The sequence below is a fragment of the Hypoxylon fragiforme genome (genome assembly GCF_022984875.1).
Source record: "Hypoxylon fragiforme strain CBS 206.31 chromosome Unknown GGS25scaffold_1, whole genome shotgun sequence".
Classification (NCBI taxonomy): domain Eukaryota; kingdom Fungi; phylum Ascomycota; class Sordariomycetes; order Xylariales; family Hypoxylaceae; genus Hypoxylon; species Hypoxylon fragiforme.
In genome coordinates, this window is record NW_026054756.1 from 4,626,952 (window position 1) to 4,645,794 (window position 18,843).

At 41.3% G+C, this 18,843-nt stretch overlaps 5 protein-coding genes across 5 annotated transcripts; 3 read left to right on the top strand and 2 right to left on the bottom strand.

Moving 5' to 3' along the window:
- Nucleotides 1-1,189: 1,189 nt before the first annotated feature.
- Nucleotides 1,190-2,156, top strand: GGS25DRAFT_66999 (Isochorismatase hydrolase). Its single transcript, XM_049265949.1, has one exon. It carries the CDS (start codon nucleotides 1,314-1,316, stop codon nucleotides 1,962-1,964), a length of 651 nt encoding a protein of 216 aa, XP_049122136.1. The 5' UTR covers nucleotides 1,190-1,313; the 3' UTR covers nucleotides 1,965-2,156.
- A 193-nt stretch (nucleotides 2,157-2,349) lies between these two features.
- GGS25DRAFT_517657 (glycosyltransferase family 4 protein) lies at nucleotides 2,350-3,864 on the bottom strand (the record flags this gene model as incomplete). Its single annotated transcript, XM_049263419.1, has 1 exon — nucleotides 2,350-3,864. The coding sequence occupies one exon, from the start codon at nucleotides 3,862-3,864 to the stop codon at nucleotides 2,350-2,352; it is 1,515 nt and encodes a 504-aa protein (XP_049122137.1).
- Nucleotides 3,865-6,301: 2,437 nt separating this feature from the next.
- On the top strand, nucleotides 6,302-8,309 carry GGS25DRAFT_512682 (nucleotide sugar dehydrogenase; the record flags this gene model as incomplete). The annotated part of the gene is made up of 3 exons (XM_049262802.1): nucleotides 6,302-6,356; nucleotides 6,458-6,945; nucleotides 7,041-8,309. 3 exons carry the CDS (start codon nucleotides 6,302-6,304, stop codon nucleotides 8,307-8,309), a joined length of 1,812 nt encoding a protein of 603 aa, XP_049122138.1.
- Nucleotides 8,310-14,985: 6,676 nt separating this feature from the next.
- GGS25DRAFT_473268 (succinyl-CoA:3-ketoacid-coenzyme A transferase subunit B) lies at nucleotides 14,986-17,465 on the top strand. The gene is made up of 3 exons (XM_049259515.1): nucleotides 14,986-15,679; nucleotides 15,784-16,240; nucleotides 16,340-17,465. Exons 1-3 carry the CDS (start codon nucleotides 15,358-15,360, stop codon nucleotides 17,244-17,246), a joined length of 1,686 nt encoding a protein of 561 aa, XP_049122139.1. The 5' UTR covers nucleotides 14,986-15,357; the 3' UTR covers nucleotides 17,247-17,465.
- On the bottom strand, nucleotides 17,466-18,819 carry GGS25DRAFT_473269 (mitochondrial protein). Its single transcript, XM_049259516.1, has 2 exons — nucleotides 18,377-18,819; nucleotides 17,466-18,294 (listed from the first exon to the last, which is right to left on the bottom strand). Exons 1-2 carry the CDS (start codon nucleotides 18,533-18,535, stop codon nucleotides 17,584-17,586), a joined length of 870 nt encoding a protein of 289 aa, XP_049122140.1. The 5' UTR covers nucleotides 18,536-18,819; the 3' UTR covers nucleotides 17,466-17,583.
- Between the last annotated feature and the right edge of the window lie 24 nt (nucleotides 18,820-18,843).

The window sequence follows — 18,843 nt, forward strand, 5'->3', positions numbered from 1 at the left end:
GTGGCTGGCTCATGATCATGATACAAACGGTGGAACGAGGGGTGAGAGGAGTACGGAGTACGAGGACTCGACTGATTTATTTATCAATAACTATAATAGTTGTTAAAGAAAACGGGAGGAGAGTACATATGTAGCTACACCAGCGCGAGCTCGACGAATCAAACGCCGTGGCTTCATAAAATATAGATGAATATGCACCTGTACCACAAGCGGGTACCTACATTTTAATGCTGGGACGCTTTGACTGGCATGGGGTTGTCGGATCGCCCAAGGATGCGACAGTTGATGAAGAAAAGAAGGGTAAAAAAGAGTTAAAAGAGAAAGAGAAAAGAAAAAAGGGGAAAAGGGAAAAATGGTTGAGACGAAAAGCGCTGCCAAGAAAAGGAAGCTTGTAACGCTAGGTGCTGATCTAGCCAATCAATATTCTTATCCTGGGCTAATGGGGGTTAATGCTGGCCATTGAATGGGTCATTAAAGACCCCTAATAAGAATCCTGGATCCCTGTTTGACACTGATTTTGAGGCTCGAAACCCCCTACCCCCTCTGCTACAATGCAGCTACATAACTGACTACTACTTACTTATGTACCTAGGTAGTAATGCTAGGAAGTCATGGCCTACATATGACACCTGAAGTTTCATACTTTGGTTGGTCTTTCTTAACATTGATGATTGAATTTCTTATTAATTTCACACAATAATTTACTTTTAACTTACATAACCGTAGTACAATTACAACTTGCTGGTTACAACTTTTACAATTGAAGACTGAGAACAGAGTTATTTGAACTTATTTCACTTCCAAATATCCGTACCAAGGTATTAGGCACCTGGTGAACCAGATCGGAGAGACCCCACCAGATCAGAATCCATCATGGTTTATTATATTCTGCCAACACCGACGCTATTTCAAGTCTTCCTCGGGAAGATGAAGGAGACAGGCCAAGCCGGCTCGCGTGCTTGTCGCTTAATCCCCAGCCTAGAACTTCAATCGTTCTTCGGACCCCAAACAATTATTTGCGTTTGCGTAATGGCGCCATATTCAGATGACAGGTCGGTCACATGATATTCTAGTTGCATATTATAGTGCGGTATCCCAAGCAGTCAGCTATGGTAGCTTCAAAGAGACAAGCACCTATCAGCATCGTGACTCAGATGTTTACAAATCATAGATACCCAGGTAGGTATGAAGAAGGTAACGGCGACGGCTAATCATCAAAAATCATCAAAATCAGTGCCTCATGCATGCATACTCAATAGTTGACATTACCTACAAAGAGATCTAATCATTCACACAAACTCTCACCGTACAAGATGAAGCACATCAACGACGCAAAGACGGCATTGCTCGTCATCGACGTCCAAAATGGCTTCCTAGACCGGGTATCTCCGGAAATTCGCAGCACACCAGAATGCGAGGACAATATCGCCCTCCTCCTACAAAAGGCACGAGAACATAATCAGAATGAAACATCGAATACTGTGGTCATCTGCCACATTCACCACCACAGCATCTATCCAGACTCACCCTTTTACCCAGGGTACCGGTTGGAGGTAAATGGTCAGACCCTACTTGGACTACAGCCGCAGGCGTTTGCAGAGCCGAAATCTGGCGAAAAGGTCTTTACCAAGGATGTCAATTCTTCCTTCATAGGCACCGGCCTAGAAGCCTATCTTAGAGGCCAAGGTGTTAGGCAGCTCCTCATCGTCGGCTTATCTACGGACCACTGTGTTAGCACGACTACACGAATGGCGAACAACCTCCGGGTTGTATCCGTGACGGGCCCATCGGGTGAGCTCGACGAAGGTGACATCATCTTAGTTGGTGATGCGTGCGCTACCTTTGCCAAAGGAGGGTTTGACGCCGAGACGGTGCACAAGGTGAATCTTGCCAGCCTTCATGAGGAGTTTGCCCAGGTCAGAACCACACAAGACGTTCTAGACAAAGTTTTTGGGCGTGATTAATTATCTATATTTTTATTTATTCATATATATTCTACCTAAGTGCCTATTTGGACGCCATCTGGCAGAACTATGCTAAACAGATGAGTAACCAACCATTACATTTGCCATCATATCCTATCATGTTTTCGTATATTGCATGATATCAGCGCAGAATACAAGCCCACTTTTATACCCACGCTATGCAATCCAATTACAGAGTCGGCCCAGCTACTAGGTATGATACGCAGTAAATAACAGTCGGTAGAATAAATCGAATAGAATGAAGCAGGAAAGGGAAAGCCAAGAAGGGTGCTGTGCCGTGAGAATTCCAAGGTAATAGCAATCGTCGATATGGATATATTCAAAGCCAGGTCGTCTTGATCGTAGCCCTCGACGGTGTTGGACATCAATCCACGGTCTTCGCCAAAGAAGAGATCCGTTGCACGTATGTCTTAACTGATTTATGGACGTGGGCGAAGACAAGATAACCAAAAACGAACAGCCAAGCTACGAATATAACAGAACGCACCAAGACGAGTTTTACTTCTGTAAAACGCCGTAGAATATCATTCTTGGCTATGGCCGTCATGGGCGGCTGGTCGGTAAGTCGTCCCATGTTAGGGGTGGTGGCCTTGTCCTGCTCGGATTGTTCGATCGCGTGGAGCATTTCCCAGGCAACCCTATTGCCCACTCTCTCCCACGATGTCTCACAAGCAGCGGCGCGGCTGGCAGCCCCAAGTTCTTTGCGTTTGTCCGGCTCACGGCCAAGTTGCAGTACTTTCTCCACGAATCCATTCAGGTCGTCAGGCGGGACGAGATAGCCGGTCTTGTTGTTCTGAACAATATCACTCGGGCCGCCCTCGTCTCGTGCGATAACCGGCACACCACTGGCCATTGCTTCCAAGACGACTAGTCCAAAGGTTTCGGTGATGGAGCAATGCAAAAAGACGTCGGCTGAGGCATAATGTTTCATGAGCTCCTCGCCGAGCTTGAATCCCACGAAGATTACTTTTCCTTTCTCGGTCAGGGACGCAAACATATCTTTTACATCTTGTTCGACGGCCGGGTTCTTATTGCCACCAACAATGACCAATACGAAATTCATCCCCCTCTTGTCCAGCTCAGTGGCTACCTGCGCGAGGAAGCCAAAGCCCTTCTCACCTGCTATGCGGGAGCAGGTGAACAGGACAAGCTCATCGTTTCGCCTCCATTGGTTTCTTAGCTCTTCGCTTCTCTTGGCCGGGTTGAACCCCTCGACGTCAACTCCTCGTGTCAAGACTGCCAATTTCCTCTCCGATACACCGGCAGTGTTGACAAGATACCGTTTGACGAAGTTGCTCGGATAGAAGATAGTCTTGACGGTATCATCGCGGAAAAGGTTTCCCTGCACAACACCGAATATCCGGTTCGCAATATCTCCCAGGGGCCAGGGAAACAGAATAGAGCAGTAACCAGCCAAGTCAGTCTGGAAATTGCATATGATTGGTACTTGCAATTCCTTTACATATTGTCGTAGCTGAACCATGACTTGAAATCCTACGGAGGCAGGACTGGCGAGGTAGATGAGATCTGGGGGGCCATCGAAAGTCTGTTCAAATAAGTCGGAAAGCCGAATAGGATTCGCTATTGAAAGCTCGGGGTTGAATGGTAGAGGATAGCCATCCAAGCGGAGTTCTTGGCTATTGTACCAAAACCCTTCACCAGGAGAAGGGGCGGGGGCAAAGGTGTTGACTCTGGTGTGGTTATACGGTGCCACGACCGAAACAAGTACGCCATTGGCCCGGAGTTGATCAACCAGCATCTTGGTCGTGCGCGAGACGCCGTTCACCGGTCCAAGACTCTCGGTGCATAGTAGAATGCGACATCCGCCTAGATCAGATGGGAAGACGTCTAGATTGGTGCCTTGGTTGTGGTCTTCCATCGCTACTGTATGGCTGGGTCTTATCCCAGCGTTGACAGCAGAGGTCACACTTTGGTCTTTGATTTCCATCTGATATATTTGTGAATCTGGGGATATGAGTTGTTTAAATATAGGAAGAAGTGATGGTTCATATAAAGTTGAAAAGAGGTTTGGGAAGAGAGGAGGACGCAGGTGCTACAATAAATAGAGGTATGAGACACGAGACACCGGCCATTTATTAATCTGACGAGGAACGAGCGTAAACGCGCGCAACAAGTCTATAATAGAGGTTAAGTATGTGATTTGAACTATCGAATATGGAAATATAGTTTAAAGGAACAACAATTACTCGTAGTTTAGAAGACGGTTCACACGATGTGTACTCTAGGTAGGTAAATATCGTCTAATAGATTAACTTTGCCTCCCTTTTTGGTAAGAAAGGCACGAGACCCAACCCACATGTTCACTTTACCTTCTAAGACAGTCATAGTCGTCTGACGCTGACTGAAGGTGCTATTAAGGTAAAGAGGCTTGAGTCTTAAGTTAGAGTCAACAAGTTAACTCTAATGCACCATGTCCCGTCTATCTACCTACTGTATAAATATTTACACAGCACTAGAATACGATCTCTGCTATATTTATCTACTACTAGTAAGTAGCTTAGTGTCTATCATCTCTTCCACGAATTCGCCCAATGACAAACTCTAGCGGCAGCACACGCAAAATAATCAGCGCACCAATCATCTTGTCCGTTTGCAGCACATTCTCTCAACCACGACACTCTAGTTCCACAACAATGCATCAAAGAATCCGGGGTTCTGCAAACCTTACCGTCATGCCTTATCCCTAGAACGAAGGTTAAGAGCCAGGAGGGTATAGATCCGCGAAGTTTATACTACCTTTTATAAATGCCTAACCCGAGTTTAGTTCAGTCGGATAAGGGGAGGCTTTAGCCTCTTACATGCACAGGTGCTGAGAAGGGGTCCCTAGATGTCACCTGCACAGTCTTTATTTCCCCTAACCTAAGGTTATCTAGATTAGCACTTGCGAATTAATATCCCTCGCTCGGCCCTCGTGTTCCTGGTGCGGTAATCTGTTGGCTAGGTATCTGCTGTGGTAAGAAAACACTCACGCTACCCATAGCTCAGAACTCAAGTATGTGTATGTGTATATTTTCGTCCCTATCTATCACTAAAAGGTTAATGGTGCTACGTTGAAAATCATGTCCGGATTCCCAAGTAGCTCTTCACGTTCGTGCTTGGCTTGAGCATGGTGGTAGCGAACGAACGTATCATGGACCATAAGACGACAACAGCGCTCTTACCCGTCTACTAAGTTCAGTCTCCCGCCCCCAAACCTACGATTACATGTGAGTAGCACATGCAATAAGTTGAGGAGGCTTGTACCTTACATACCTACCAAAGCGTCAAAGTTCGTTAGGCTTTGACCCAAAATCTGAATAGACCCAGCTGAAGAGTCCTATCATTATTGTTTTGGGCTGGCTAGACTTCATATCTGTCCACCCCCATCAGCTTGACACTGGCCGGGTAAGCTCATGGTTTGGGAATGGAGCTAAGCAACAGCAAAATGGGCAGCTAAAAGCTGTGCCCGAAGCCGCCACATGCAATGCAGCTAGGGTCCAGTTCGAAGGTAATGGCAATCACGGATCTTGGACTAGGCGTCAAGGCAAGTAATAAATATAAGCCGAGCCATCAGAGATACATGTGTCTGGGAGCGTCAAGTGGCGCTGTTTGATGGTAGCCATGTGTGGATATAGTTGTACTAGTCTTTGGTCTTTATCTAAAAGAGGACGGGACGCTTCTTAAAATCTTATACAAACCTAGCTACACACCTGCCTACCTAGCTTGTTATCCATCTACCCATGGTCTTTACTTTCTTGGTAAGAAAGTAGTCACGTCCTCTGGTTCCTTGCCTTCCTTCCCTGCCTTCCTCCTTATTTACATGCTCTTGTCATATATGGTATTCATACCGAGCCATAACCCTCCCCACACACTACCACTTGGTAACTAAGTTCCCTTGGGAGAAGAGCCCTTGGGACATTGAATCTTCCTTCTTGGATCATTTCACTTCTTCTTCAGACTCAGCTGCCTTTCGAACTTTCTCACTCAGAGAAAGAAACGGCATCACTTTAACTTACCATCACTGGTATCTCAACTGAGTCGTTGATCTCTTGAATCCTGTGTCTTCAAACCATTGTCTACGATATCTACCACATATCGTCACCTGGTTTGGCATGGAGTCCACCGATACTCTTACTCCTACTCCTGCACAGAGACCGGTGGTTGACGCCGCTGCCTTTGGAGATGACTCATCAACAGCGCCTACTACTCCAGATGAGAGCTCAACAGCGCCGAGCCCCATCCTTCCCAGTGAGCTTGCCTCGGGACTGGAGCGGGCTGCTATACCGCAAATGGTGTCCGCGTTGGGAGATTTGACGATGGCACGGAAACGCCCAATTGAGAATATTTGCTGCGTCGGCGCTGGCTATGTTGGTAAGTGGCCCCCTCATAGCACTACTTCCCCTTCCCCCCCTATCATATCATACCATTCTCAAAGACATAAAAGAAAACGAAAAATCTAACACACACACCAGGCGGCCCAACAGCAGCAGTAATCGCGCTGCAAAACCCTCAGCTCCGCGTGACCGTCGTCGACAAGAACGAGCGGCGCATCCGGCGCTGGAACTCGAAGCACCTGCCCATCTACGAGCCGGGGCTCAACGACATCGTGCGCATCGCGCGCGACGGCTCGCGCGCCTGCTGGTTCCCGGCCAACCCCGTGGACCCGCAGACGCAGGACGCGCCCAAGTTCCAGTGCGACCGCCAGTGGACGGGCGTGCCCTCGCGCCACCCCAACCTGTTCTTCTCGTGCCAGGTCGGCCGCTGCATCCGCGAGGCGGACATCGTGCTCGTCGCCGTAAACACGCCGACGAAGACGCGGGGCGCGGGTATGGGCAGCGCGACGGACATGACGGCGTTCGAGGCCGTTACGAGTGAGGTGGCGCAGCACGCGAGGCCCGGCACGATCATTGTGGAGAAGTCGACGGTGCCGTGCCGGACGGCTGACCTTGTGCAACGAACTGTGAGTTTATTTACGCCTGTGATCATGTCAGCACACGACATGACATGACATGACATGACATAAGCGGGCCATCAGCTAATAGACTCGATATCTAGTTGGCGGTCCACCGTCCCGGGGTCCACTTCGAGGTCCTCTCGAACCCCGAGTTCCTCGCCGCCGGCACCGCGATGACCGACCTCATGAAGCCGGACCGCGTGCTAATCGGCTCCGCGAAAACGCCCACCGGCCGCCGCGCCGCAGAAGCCCTGGCCAGCATCTACGCGGCGTGGGTGCCGCGCTCGAAGATCATCACGACGAACGTGTACTCGTCTGAGCTCGCGAAGCTCGTCGCGAACTCGATGCTCGCGCAGCGCATCAGCAGCATCAACTCGATATCCGCGATCTGCGAGAAGACGGGCGCGGACGTGGACGAGATCGCGGCGTCGATCGGGTGCGACCCGCGGATCGGCGGCAAGTTCTTGAAGGCGGGAATCGGCTTCGGCGGCAGCTGCTTCAAGAAGGACATCCTCAGCCTCGTGTACTTGGCCGACTCCCTCGGCCTCGGGGAGGTGGCCGAGTACTGGCGCCAGGTGGTCAAGATGAACGAGTACCAGCGCGAGCGGTTCGCGCGCCGCGTCATCCGCTGCCTCAACAACACGCTCGCGGGCAAGAAGATCGCGCTGCTGGGGTACGCGTTCAAGGCCAACACGTCGGACACGCGCGAGTCGCCCGCGCTCGAGATCATCAAGACGCTGCTAGAGGAAGGGCCCCGCGAGATCGCCGTCTTCGACCCCTGCTGCAACCCCGTCGTTGTCCGCGCCGAGATCAAGGACCTGCTGTCGTCCCCCTCGGGCCGCCCCGCGCTCAGGGAAGAAGGGGGCCCGATTGAGATATACTCGAGCGCGTACGGGGCGTGCGAGGGCAGCCACGCGGTGCTGATCACCACCGAGTTCGACGAGTTCCGCAACACGCCGGCGAAGTCTGCCAAACCCACCAAGCCCATCGATCCCCGCCCCTTCCCCTCCCGCGCCACCACCGAGGCCGACGTCCTCGCCGTGCACAAGTACTTCGTGCTCAACCCCGCGGCGTCCAGCTCCCCCTTCGCGAGCTCCGACGACCCCCTGCAGCGGTACAAGCCCGAGCCTGACTGCGAGAGCGACTGTCCCGATTGCGAGTTGATTAGGACGAGTGGGTTTTCGTCGGCGGGGAATGTTGGGGAGGGCAATGGGGATGGGGATAAGGGGGATGGGGCGAGGGCGAGGCTCGACTGGAACAGGATCGCGCGTCACATGCACAAGCCCAAGTGGCTGTTTGACGGCAAGGGGATTGTCAAGGCGGAGGAGATGCGGATGTTTGGGTTTCAGGTTGAGAGTGTTGGTCGCTGAAGACTTTCCCCTCCCCTCCCCCCCCTTTTTTTTTTTACTTTTTTGGAAATGGGAGTGGGAGTGGGAGTGAAATCGTGTTGACTGATGGCCCTACCTTACCCCCTTTTCTCTTACCCCCTTTTTCCTTTTCTTTCCCCCCCCTTTCCTCTTTGGTTTACTTGCTTTTTTGCTGTGCGGTTTGCATTGCATTTCATGAAGGTAAATACCGGCCTACAGTCTGGATAATCTCTTTTAACGGTCGTATATGAGACTGGATAACCTACCTATGTATCGGTATAGATCTAACGCTGGACTTTCTGATTTTATTTACCTACCCCATGAACAGTGTTTGGGCGGATTGGAGGTTGTTGGACTGTCCTTTTACTGTACCTATGTGGGGTTTACCGATAATGAATCATCCTCTTTTAAGAGGTGGCGTTTTCTTGAGTGGCTTAGGGGGTAGGTCTTGGAAAGGAGAATGGCTTCGTTTTTCATATTTTCATTATTTTTTCTTACCTGTTCAAGAAATAGCCATCTGTTGCAGTACAACTGCAAGCAAGAAGAAGAAAGAGGAAAGGAAGAAAGCTTGCTTTATTCCCAAACTATAAATGGCAAAATGCCAATATATGGCCATAAGGGCCATATAGCTAAAAATGCCTAAGGCATTTGCAACACACCCCCATTAACACAAAGCCATACAACTATTGCCATATTTACTGTCGATGGGTGGTTTTGAAGTTATGTAGTTAGGTAATTAAAGTATAATTTTCTATTTTTTTTTGAAATAATAATCGTTTTTCTTTTTCAATTTTCTAAAATAATACCCGTAAGTTTATTCTTTTCATTTGCATTTTTTCAAACCTATTAATCGGATAAAAGCCTTATATTTCTCTTTCACCAATAATTTAATTAATCCATCTACCACCATTTCCTTAATTCCAACATATTAAATTTTAATATCTCCACATTAAACTTTATCAATAATCCATTTATATTAAGTATCGATATAATAGGTTTTTATTATATTTAAGGGATTAAAAACTATAATAATTGCATTAATTAAATTTAAAAAAAATAATAAAAACTTTAATTAAGGATATCCCAACTCCTAAAAAAATTTTAATATCTATATTCCCGATAATCCTATTAAAAATAAATTAATAAACTTTACTTCCGTATTACTTAATACGACTAGTAATTATTTCTTTAAATTTTAATGTATAAAGCCTTTTACCAAGGTTATTAGATAGGTTTTCGTTGACTTTTTTAATCTTAAATAATTTGCAAAAGTAACATTTACTTAAATTATTAATTTTAAGTTTTTAAGATTATATTTACCACTTAACGTTATTCTAAAATCTTATATAATATTAATATATTTTCACAAATATTTTTTTAATTTAAAATAAATCTTATTAAATCTTACGTTAGCCTTTATAAAGGCTAATATCATTTTAATTATATTTAAGCAAATCCTAATAAATAATTAATTTAAAGATTTTATTTCTTTAATATACTTGACACGTTTAAGTTTAGTAATTTTTTTTATATTAGTAAAATTATAATATTAAATCTTTATAACGACTTTATTTTTTTTAAAGTTTTAATATTATACTTTAAAAGAACTTTTCTAGTAAATTTGGATTAATTAAGGAATATTTAATATAATTCCTTATTTCGTTTAATTTTAAATTTAACAAATTTAACCACTTTACCTATTTCGTTAAGCTTAAAAATATCGTTTAAATTAGTTTTTATTTTTTCGATAATTTTAAATATATTACTTATAATTAATAAATCGTTAACATACATTAATATAAGAACTTTTAATTCTTCGTTTTTAAATAAATAACACTTTATAAACATGCTTTTAAACTTTATCTTTTTTATTACCTTTAATATATTTTTAAACCATTAAATTAAAACTCATCTTAAGCTATAAAATACTTACTTAAGCTTTTACACTTGATTTATTTCATCTTTATAACTAACTATTTATTTAATATAAATTATAATTCCTTTTAAAATTATACTATTTAAAAACGTAATAATAATATTAAATTATAAACATTTAAAATCAAAAATTACCACTAAGGTAAAAAAGATTTTAATTATAACTAAACTTATAATTATAACGTAAATATCTTAAATTACCCAAGAATTATTAATCTTAAAGTTGCCACATATAACTAATCTTACTTAATTATATATAAATTTACCCTTTTTATTAAACTTTTAATTTAAAACTTATTTAATTAATAATGGTTTCTCTTTTAAAGGAAAATCAATTAGTTTAAAAACCTTTCGTTTTATAAAATTATTAAATTATTTATTAAATGTTGGTTTTTATTATTCTTATATCTTTAAATCACTTTTAATTTATTTAAGTAATTTAATTAATAATAAAGTTATGGTTTATTTAATTTTAATATTTATTAAAGTATAAGTTAGTAAATTTTTCTTAATTTAACTTTTATAATAATAATAAACTTTAAACTTTATTAACGTAAGAAAGGATTTTCTTTTTTTTTTTATAAAGCTTAATTTATTATAAGATATTAGAGTTTTCTTTTTTTTAGAAAATTATCTTAATTATAAAAATTCTAAGAATTAAGGTGGTGGTTAAAGTAATTGTTAAGCTTGTATTAATTGAAAAAGTTAAGGAGGTTAAAAAAGTTAAGCGAAAGGTTAAAAAAAAGGTTAAGTTTATTTAATAATATATATATTTTCCATTTACTATTATAATTAATCTTCTTTATTTTCTTCTTTTTCGTCCTTCTTTTTATTAGTTAAATTTTTATAATTGTTAAAATTAATATTTTTTTTCTTATTTTTTTAATTTTTTTTAATTTGTTTAACTTTATTATTTCTTTTATTAAACTTTTTTTTAAATTTTAGCTTTTTTAAAAGATCTCTTCCTAATTTTCATGATTTTTGTTAAGATTAGGGTTAATTTAAACCATTATTATGTTTAAGATTAGATTTTTATTTATATTATTATTCTTAATTATACTTTATATCGTATTTTAAAAGTTGTTACTTTTATTTTAACTTTTAAATCTTATTTTAAATTATGTTTTTAAAAGCTTTTCAAGAATTATAATAAATATAACTTTTTTAGGTATTTAAACTAGTATATAAGTTGGAGTTAAAGTAATTTTTAGGGTAATCTCCGGCGTAATATTAGATATTAAAGTAATTTTTAAGGTTATTTTTAATGAAATAATGGGTGTAGTCATTAGTAGTGTTAGTATTAATGATCGACTTGGTTTAAAACTTAGTTTATAACTTAGTTTAAGGCTTGGTTCATGGGTGGATTTAAGGTTATTATAATTCGATTATTATTATATTAAAGATATTATTAATTCTTTTTACTATTACACTTGTGAATTAAGCTTTATGCTTTCTAAATAATCTTAGGTTTTAAATTCTTCAAAACTAATTCTAACTTTAAATTCACTTAATTCCATTAAATCTAAATTAGTTAAAATAATCTTATATTTTAAATCTTTTAACTTATCTTCATCATAACGTCCTTTTTCATTAAATTTAATATCTTTTATAAGAATAACTTAGTTAAGTTATAACACCTAAATCTTATATATCTTTAATTATTTATCTTTATATCTTATTATATAACCTTTAATTACTTGAAATACTTACTTTTTTCCATATAAAACTTATTTCTTTTATACTTAAACAATCGCTTTAAAGGTTTATAAATTTAATAAATATTCCTTTTTTACTTCTTCAAAAAATTTAAAGTAATTGTAAAAATAATTGTAAAAAGATTTATAATTCTCATTAACCTTTATAAAAAGTAAATTTATAATTATAATAATTATCTTTTTAACTTATAGCTAAAAAAACATTAATAGCTTAAATTTAATTATAATAACCTTTATTAAAATAATTACCAAATTGTTAACTTTTTTAACTCGTTCGTTTTACTTTAATATATAACTAATTATCACTTTAAATTATATATCAGCTTTTTTAAATTCATTTTTCATAATTTCTTTCTTTCCCAGGAATTCTTTTCCTCCATCAAAATAAAAAATCTAGATTTTAAGTCTAATTTAAAGTTTAATTTTTTTTTAAAAATTAAATATTAATCGATAAATCACTTTTTTATTTCTTAAAAACTTCACTTATCGATAATTATTATATTTATTCGTAAATATACATAAATACTTAAAACCTATATAACTTTTTTAACTATAAAATAAGACATTTATATAAATAACTTAAAAAAGTTATAATGCTAGGATTAAAAATACTTTTTAAATAAATTTCTTTACCTTTACTTATACACATATATCGCAAAATTCCAGCTTAGATGGGATTTTTAACTTTAATTTATATCTTTCACAAGTTAATTTAATTTTTAAAAAACTTATATATATTAAACGTTTATACATTAAATTAATACTAACCGTTATAAAAATGGTTTAAGGTTTATATTAATTATTAAAAATTTTAAATAATTAAAATACTTTTAATCTTTATAACTATTTAATTTTTACCACTTTTTAAGTTATTAAATCCTTTAAACGTAAAATATCTATTATCCCATTAAATATAATACCGTTATTTTTTAATTATCCTATACTTATTAAATTTATAAACGTTTTTAAATAATAACTTATATTTAAAAATCGTAAATTAATTATATCCTTATTACTTTAATAAACCTTTATTATTATTATATTATAACTTAAAGTTTTAATTTTATTATCATTTAAAACTATTATATCCAATGGTATCGAAAAGGGTTAATAAATTTTAAACCACTTAAGATTATTAAATATATAATTTATATAACTTAAATTATTAACACACATATTTCGAAAAAGGTTTCCGATTTAATCAAAATTTATAATTACAGCTAAAGAAATATTTATTAATAAAAAATTATTATTTACTTATCTATATAATAAAACTTTAATATTAACATTTAATAAGCCTTTAAATGTTTTATTTTTTCTTAATTTAATTATTATTTTATTTTTTAAAGCTAGCTTTAACTTTAAATAAAAAACATAACATTTTTTAATTCTTTTTATATAACACTTCTTATATTAAATACACCATTATTAAATTGAATAATATTTTTTCTTATATATTATGTAATCGATAAATTATTTCTTTTTTAATTTTAATAACTCACCCCCTTTAATATTCAAATTTAACGGTTTAAATAAAAATATAATTACTATTAAATCCTCGTTATTCACCTTTTATATAAATTCTTTTAAAAATAATTGCCAAATTAAAATTCCTTTTTAATAATCCCATTCTAAAAATCGATACTAATCTAAATATCGTTCCTTAATAACTTCCATTATATTAAACATTTTTATAATTTTAGGTAAATTAAAATTTAATTACTTAAATCTATCGAACACTTTCTTAAATTTAATCATATAATCACGTAAAATCATTCCATCTTTAAAGATAAAATTTTTTAATTAATAATATAATTAAGATATTAATTATTTAAAAACTTTAAATATTATTTTTAATATTAAATTATAAACCACTTTAAAATCGTTTTTTTTATTTTTTTAATTAAATGTTTTTAATTAAATAATCACGTTTAAATTACGTAATAAACTTATTAATAAAGTTATATAATAAACTTTTTCCTTGTAATATTTTTATTTCATTTTATTAAATGCTCCTTATAAAAACGCTTATCGTATATTATTAATAAATTTATTAAATCCGTAATATTAATAATATTAATATATTAATCTTTTCCATTTTTTAAGTCCATGCTTGTTAAAAAGTAATAAAATTAATAAAAAATGTAATAAACCTTCCACTATTTTAACAGGTTTTTTAATTAATTTTAATATTTATTTAATATTATATTTTATTATTAATTTTTCGTTATTATTAATAATTAAAAAGTTTATTATTTTAAGATTTTACCCGTTATATTATTATTTTAAATATTTTAATAACCTTATTTAAACCTTATTTAATAAGCTTTTTTTAAAATAAATAAGTATAATATTTAATTTTAATACCCTTTTAAGCTTTTTTTTTAATAACTTTATCTTTTAATTTAGTTTCATATTAAATAAGTTTCTTACCTATATTTCGTTAGTTTAACCTTAACTTTATAAAAACCAAAAGAAACAATATTTCATAATATTTCTTTTAATTATCTAATATCTTTTAGTATTAAATCGGCGCTTTTCAAGCGGCACGAAGCTTATAACCTGTTATAATACAACTGCAAGCAAAAAGAAAAAAGAAAAAAGGAAGAAAGCTTACTTTATTCCTAAACTACAAATGACAGAATGCCAATATATGGCCATAAGGGCCATATGGCTAAGGATGCCTAAGGCACCTGCAACACCATCTATGTAAAGAGCCGTATACACTAGATAGGAGAGCAATGTAGCAGTATACAAATCAAAGAGCTAGCTTACCCCCGACAGACAAGCTGCACATAACCCTACATATGCGATGTGATGCCACTTACCACTACATAGTACATAACCCTGGAGACTACATACGCTACTCGCACGCTACTCACCCGACCCGATGCCTCGGGAGGACTAATCGGGAACGGGATTCCAGAGCGCTGCGATGATCGTCGCGGACATAAATGAATGGCCGAATAATGAATTAGCCCTCGCTAGAAATGAGGAAAGGCCAACAATGAACCTCGGCGAAACGAACTGCCTATTCTCTTGTTTGCGAGTCTTTAAATAGATAAATACAATGGGATAGGTCTGGTGGATCAATTGTGATAATAACACTACCTATCTAGGAATAACGATTATCACCACTATCATCGACTTTATATTGTATGTACATCCGTTAATAAAGCAAACGACAGAGATAGAGAGAGAATAGAAAATAAGCAAACAAGAAAGAAAGAAAGAAGGAAGGAAACAACAAGGCAATTTATGCTTCTCAAACACACACATGACATACATGATTACCTAGGTAGTTTAAACTCGACATCTCTTTGACTTTATTTTGTCCATCTCCATCTCCGGCTCCGGTTCCGTCTCCATCTCTCCCACACCTACCCCCCCTTTCCTCCAAGATGGCGCGATCACGCACCATGGCAATGCGCTACACGCCCCAGCTATCCCATCGATGGGCAGCGCCTCACACGCGGCGCCAATATAGCAGCTGCAGCGCAGTCATCTCTACATCTAGATTATTATCACAACCGGGTCTCTTCCTCCCACAGCAACAGCAGCGGTGCGCACGCCGGACTTATGCGACTGAGGGGGGACCTCCTGGTAAAGTATCTTCGTCGCGGAGTGGCTCCAAAGTCTTCAAGTCCGCGGACGAAGCGGTAGCGGATCTGGAGGACGGGTACGTGGTTCTCAGTGCTGGGTTTGGGCTGTGCGGTGTCGCTGGTACGTATCATTGAACTACCTACCTTACCTTACCTATCTACCTACCTACCTACCAAGTGGCCGTTCATGTGTGCTCATCTATATTATATGCTAACATCCAAAAGAAACCCTCATCCAAGCAATCCACAAAAAAGGCCTCAAAAACCTCACAGCCGTCTCCAACAACGCCGGCTCCGGCTCCCACGGCCTCGCCCTCCTAACGCGGGACGGACGCCTGGGGCGCATCATCCTCTCGTACCTCGGCTCCAACAAGGAACTCGAACAGCAGTACCTGACCGGCCAAATAGCCGTCGAGCTCTGCCCCCAGGGCACGCTGGCGGAGAAGCTGCGGGCGGCGGGGGCCGGGATCCCGGCGTTCTACACGGCGACGGGGGTCAAGACGTTTGTGGAGACGGGCGAGATCCCGGTGAAGTTTACGCCGGAGGCGGTGCTGGAGAAGGGGAAGGCGAAGGAGACGAGGACGTTTGGTGGGAGGTCGTATATCATGGAGACGGCGCTGCCGGGGGACGTGGCGATACTGAGGGCGTGGAAGGTGGACGAGGCGGGGAATTGTGTGTTTAAGTACGTTGATCCAAAACCAACCAACCACTTCCTTAAAATCTAAGGAAAAGGAGAGGAAAAAAAAAAAAAAAAAAAAAAAAAAAAGCTAACACCGTCCAGATACACAACCAAAACCTACGCCGGCCTCATGGCCCGCGCCGCCCGCATCGCCATCGTCGAAGCCGAGCACATCGTGCCCATCGGCTCCATCGACCCGGACCACGTCGACCTCCCTGGGATATTCATCGACCGCATCGTGCCCGCCACCGCCCCCAAGAACTTTGAAGTACTCAAGACCGCACCACCCCCGCCCCAAAACAACGACAAAGACGACGCAAGCAACCAGCCAGCAACAGCAACCCTCGACGCCCGCAACCGCATAGCCCGCCGCGCCGCCCTCGAGCTCCACGACGGCTACTACGCCAACCTCGGCGTCGGCATCCCCACCCTCGCCGCCTCCTACCTGCCCCCCACCGCCAGAATCTGGCTGCAAAGCGAGAACGGCATCCTCGGCATGGGGCCCTACCCCGCGTCCGCAGCCACCGCCGACCCGGACCTCATCAACGCGGGGAAAGAGACCGTGACCCTGCTCCCGGGCGCCTCGACCTTCGACTCCGCCGAGTCCTTCGCCATGATCCGGGGCGGCCACGTCGACGTGTCCATCCTGGGCGCGTTCCAGGTGTCCGCCGCGGGGGACCTCGCGAACTACATGATCCCGGGGCGCGTGTTCAAGGGCATGGGCGGCGCCATGGACCTCGTCTCGAACCCCGAGGCGACCAGGATCATCGTCGCGACGGAGCACGTCGACAAGAGGGGCAGGAGCAAGATCGTGCAGGAGTGCAGGCTGCCGCTCACGGGGAAGGGCGTCGTCAGCACCATCATCACGGACCTGGCCGTTTTCCAGGTCGATCGCGTGGGTGGGGGCGGGCTGACGCTGACGGATATCGCGGAGGGGGTGAGTGTGGAGACGGTGAGGGAGAGGACGGATGCGGAGTTCAAGGTTGCGGAGGAGTTGAGGAGGTTTTGAGTATCTAGATACCTATGGAAGTGAGATGGTTTATATAAGTATAGGGGTATGATTGTATGGGGTTTATGTTGGGAATGCATAGGAGCTGTATATAGTAGTGAGGTATTCTGTATATATTAACTTGCTGTGTCGGTAGGTAGCGGAGGCATAGGTTGAAGTAGGCGTATGTACAGCTTTATGTACCTGGGCGGTTAGATATACCTTATGTATGGAACACAGATGTCTGGTATCGCTGTGATATGTAGTAGCCTAGGTTAGGCTAGATATGTGATATACACGCTATATACGCCATTTATACATTCGCTCATCTCCAAATAGCTTCCAAGTAGGCGTCCACTCACAACTTTGGTCTTATCCCCGGCGCAAACGTCGTCCCCTCGCCCCCACCAATCACGCTGACCAACCGATCCACGCTCTCCAAAATCCACGTATTCCCATCCTCGCTCGCCAGCCACGCGCCCCCCTCCACCGGGTCCTCGCCCTCCGCCCTCGCGTCCCCATTATCGTACGCCTTGCGCAAGCCAAAAATATGCGAGACGACCTGCGGGCCGACCCCGCTCTGCGTCCGCAGACACGCGATCGCCACGAGCGACGTGAGCACGCGGCCGACCTTGGCGCCAGCGGGCGGTGACGCGTCGCGCGGGTTGGACAGCAGGTTCGAGTAGTGCCCGTTGAGGATGTGGACGGGGAGGTCCGGGTGCGACTGCGCGAGCTTAGCGAGCAGCTTGCGCTCGAAGCCGATGTACACGCTGTCCCACAGTGCCAGGCCATCTTTTTTGCGGATTTCCAAGTTGGCAGTGGTGAGTTCGCGGGTTGGTGTCGTGCTGAGACCGGCGCCGACGTCGGCTGGCAGGCTAGCGCGGAAGGCGTTCAGCGTGTTGATGCTGCGCGGGATGCCGTTGAAGGAGATGCATTTGAGGCCGACTTCGCGGATTAGCTCGGCGTTTTGGACGGGCGTGCGCGGGTCTGTTGGGGTTGGGGTCGAGTTTGCGAGGTGGAAGATTTGGGTCATGGCTTCTGGGCAGTTCATGGTTGCTGAGACGGCTGTCTACAAGTTGATGTTTAGCTGCTTTTCTTTTCTTTTGTCTTGTCTTGTATTCCTTCCCAGATCATCTACTAGAGAGACATACGGATAATGTGACCCAAGCCGGCAGCCCGACCTTCTTCTCGGCCGCATCGGTCGCGAACCGCGCCAGCGCATTTTGCACACCTGTCGACGAGGGCGTGTAGCCGGATTTCGCGTGGCTGGCGTTAATGAGCGCCTTGAGGGGTTCTGAAAGTTTCGACATCGTGAAAAGAGTCGCGAAAGGGAGTCAATTGGTTTGGTCAATTGGGGTTTCGATTTACGTGGCCGGGTAAAACGTTGTCGCTATGGTGGATCGTAAGGGGCCGGTAGTTTGCAGCGATTGTGTATGGGTTTAACATTCAACGTTGGTCTCTGAATTATAAATTATACATAGTAGTATACAATAATAGCACACATTAGGTACATACACGGTATTAAGTAGAGGGGAATCGTGGTGCCGAAAGAAAGTTACGGCAATGCGGACGGAAGAAGGGATCTGGATTTCGTTACTCAGTGGGTTCATTCGGTTGT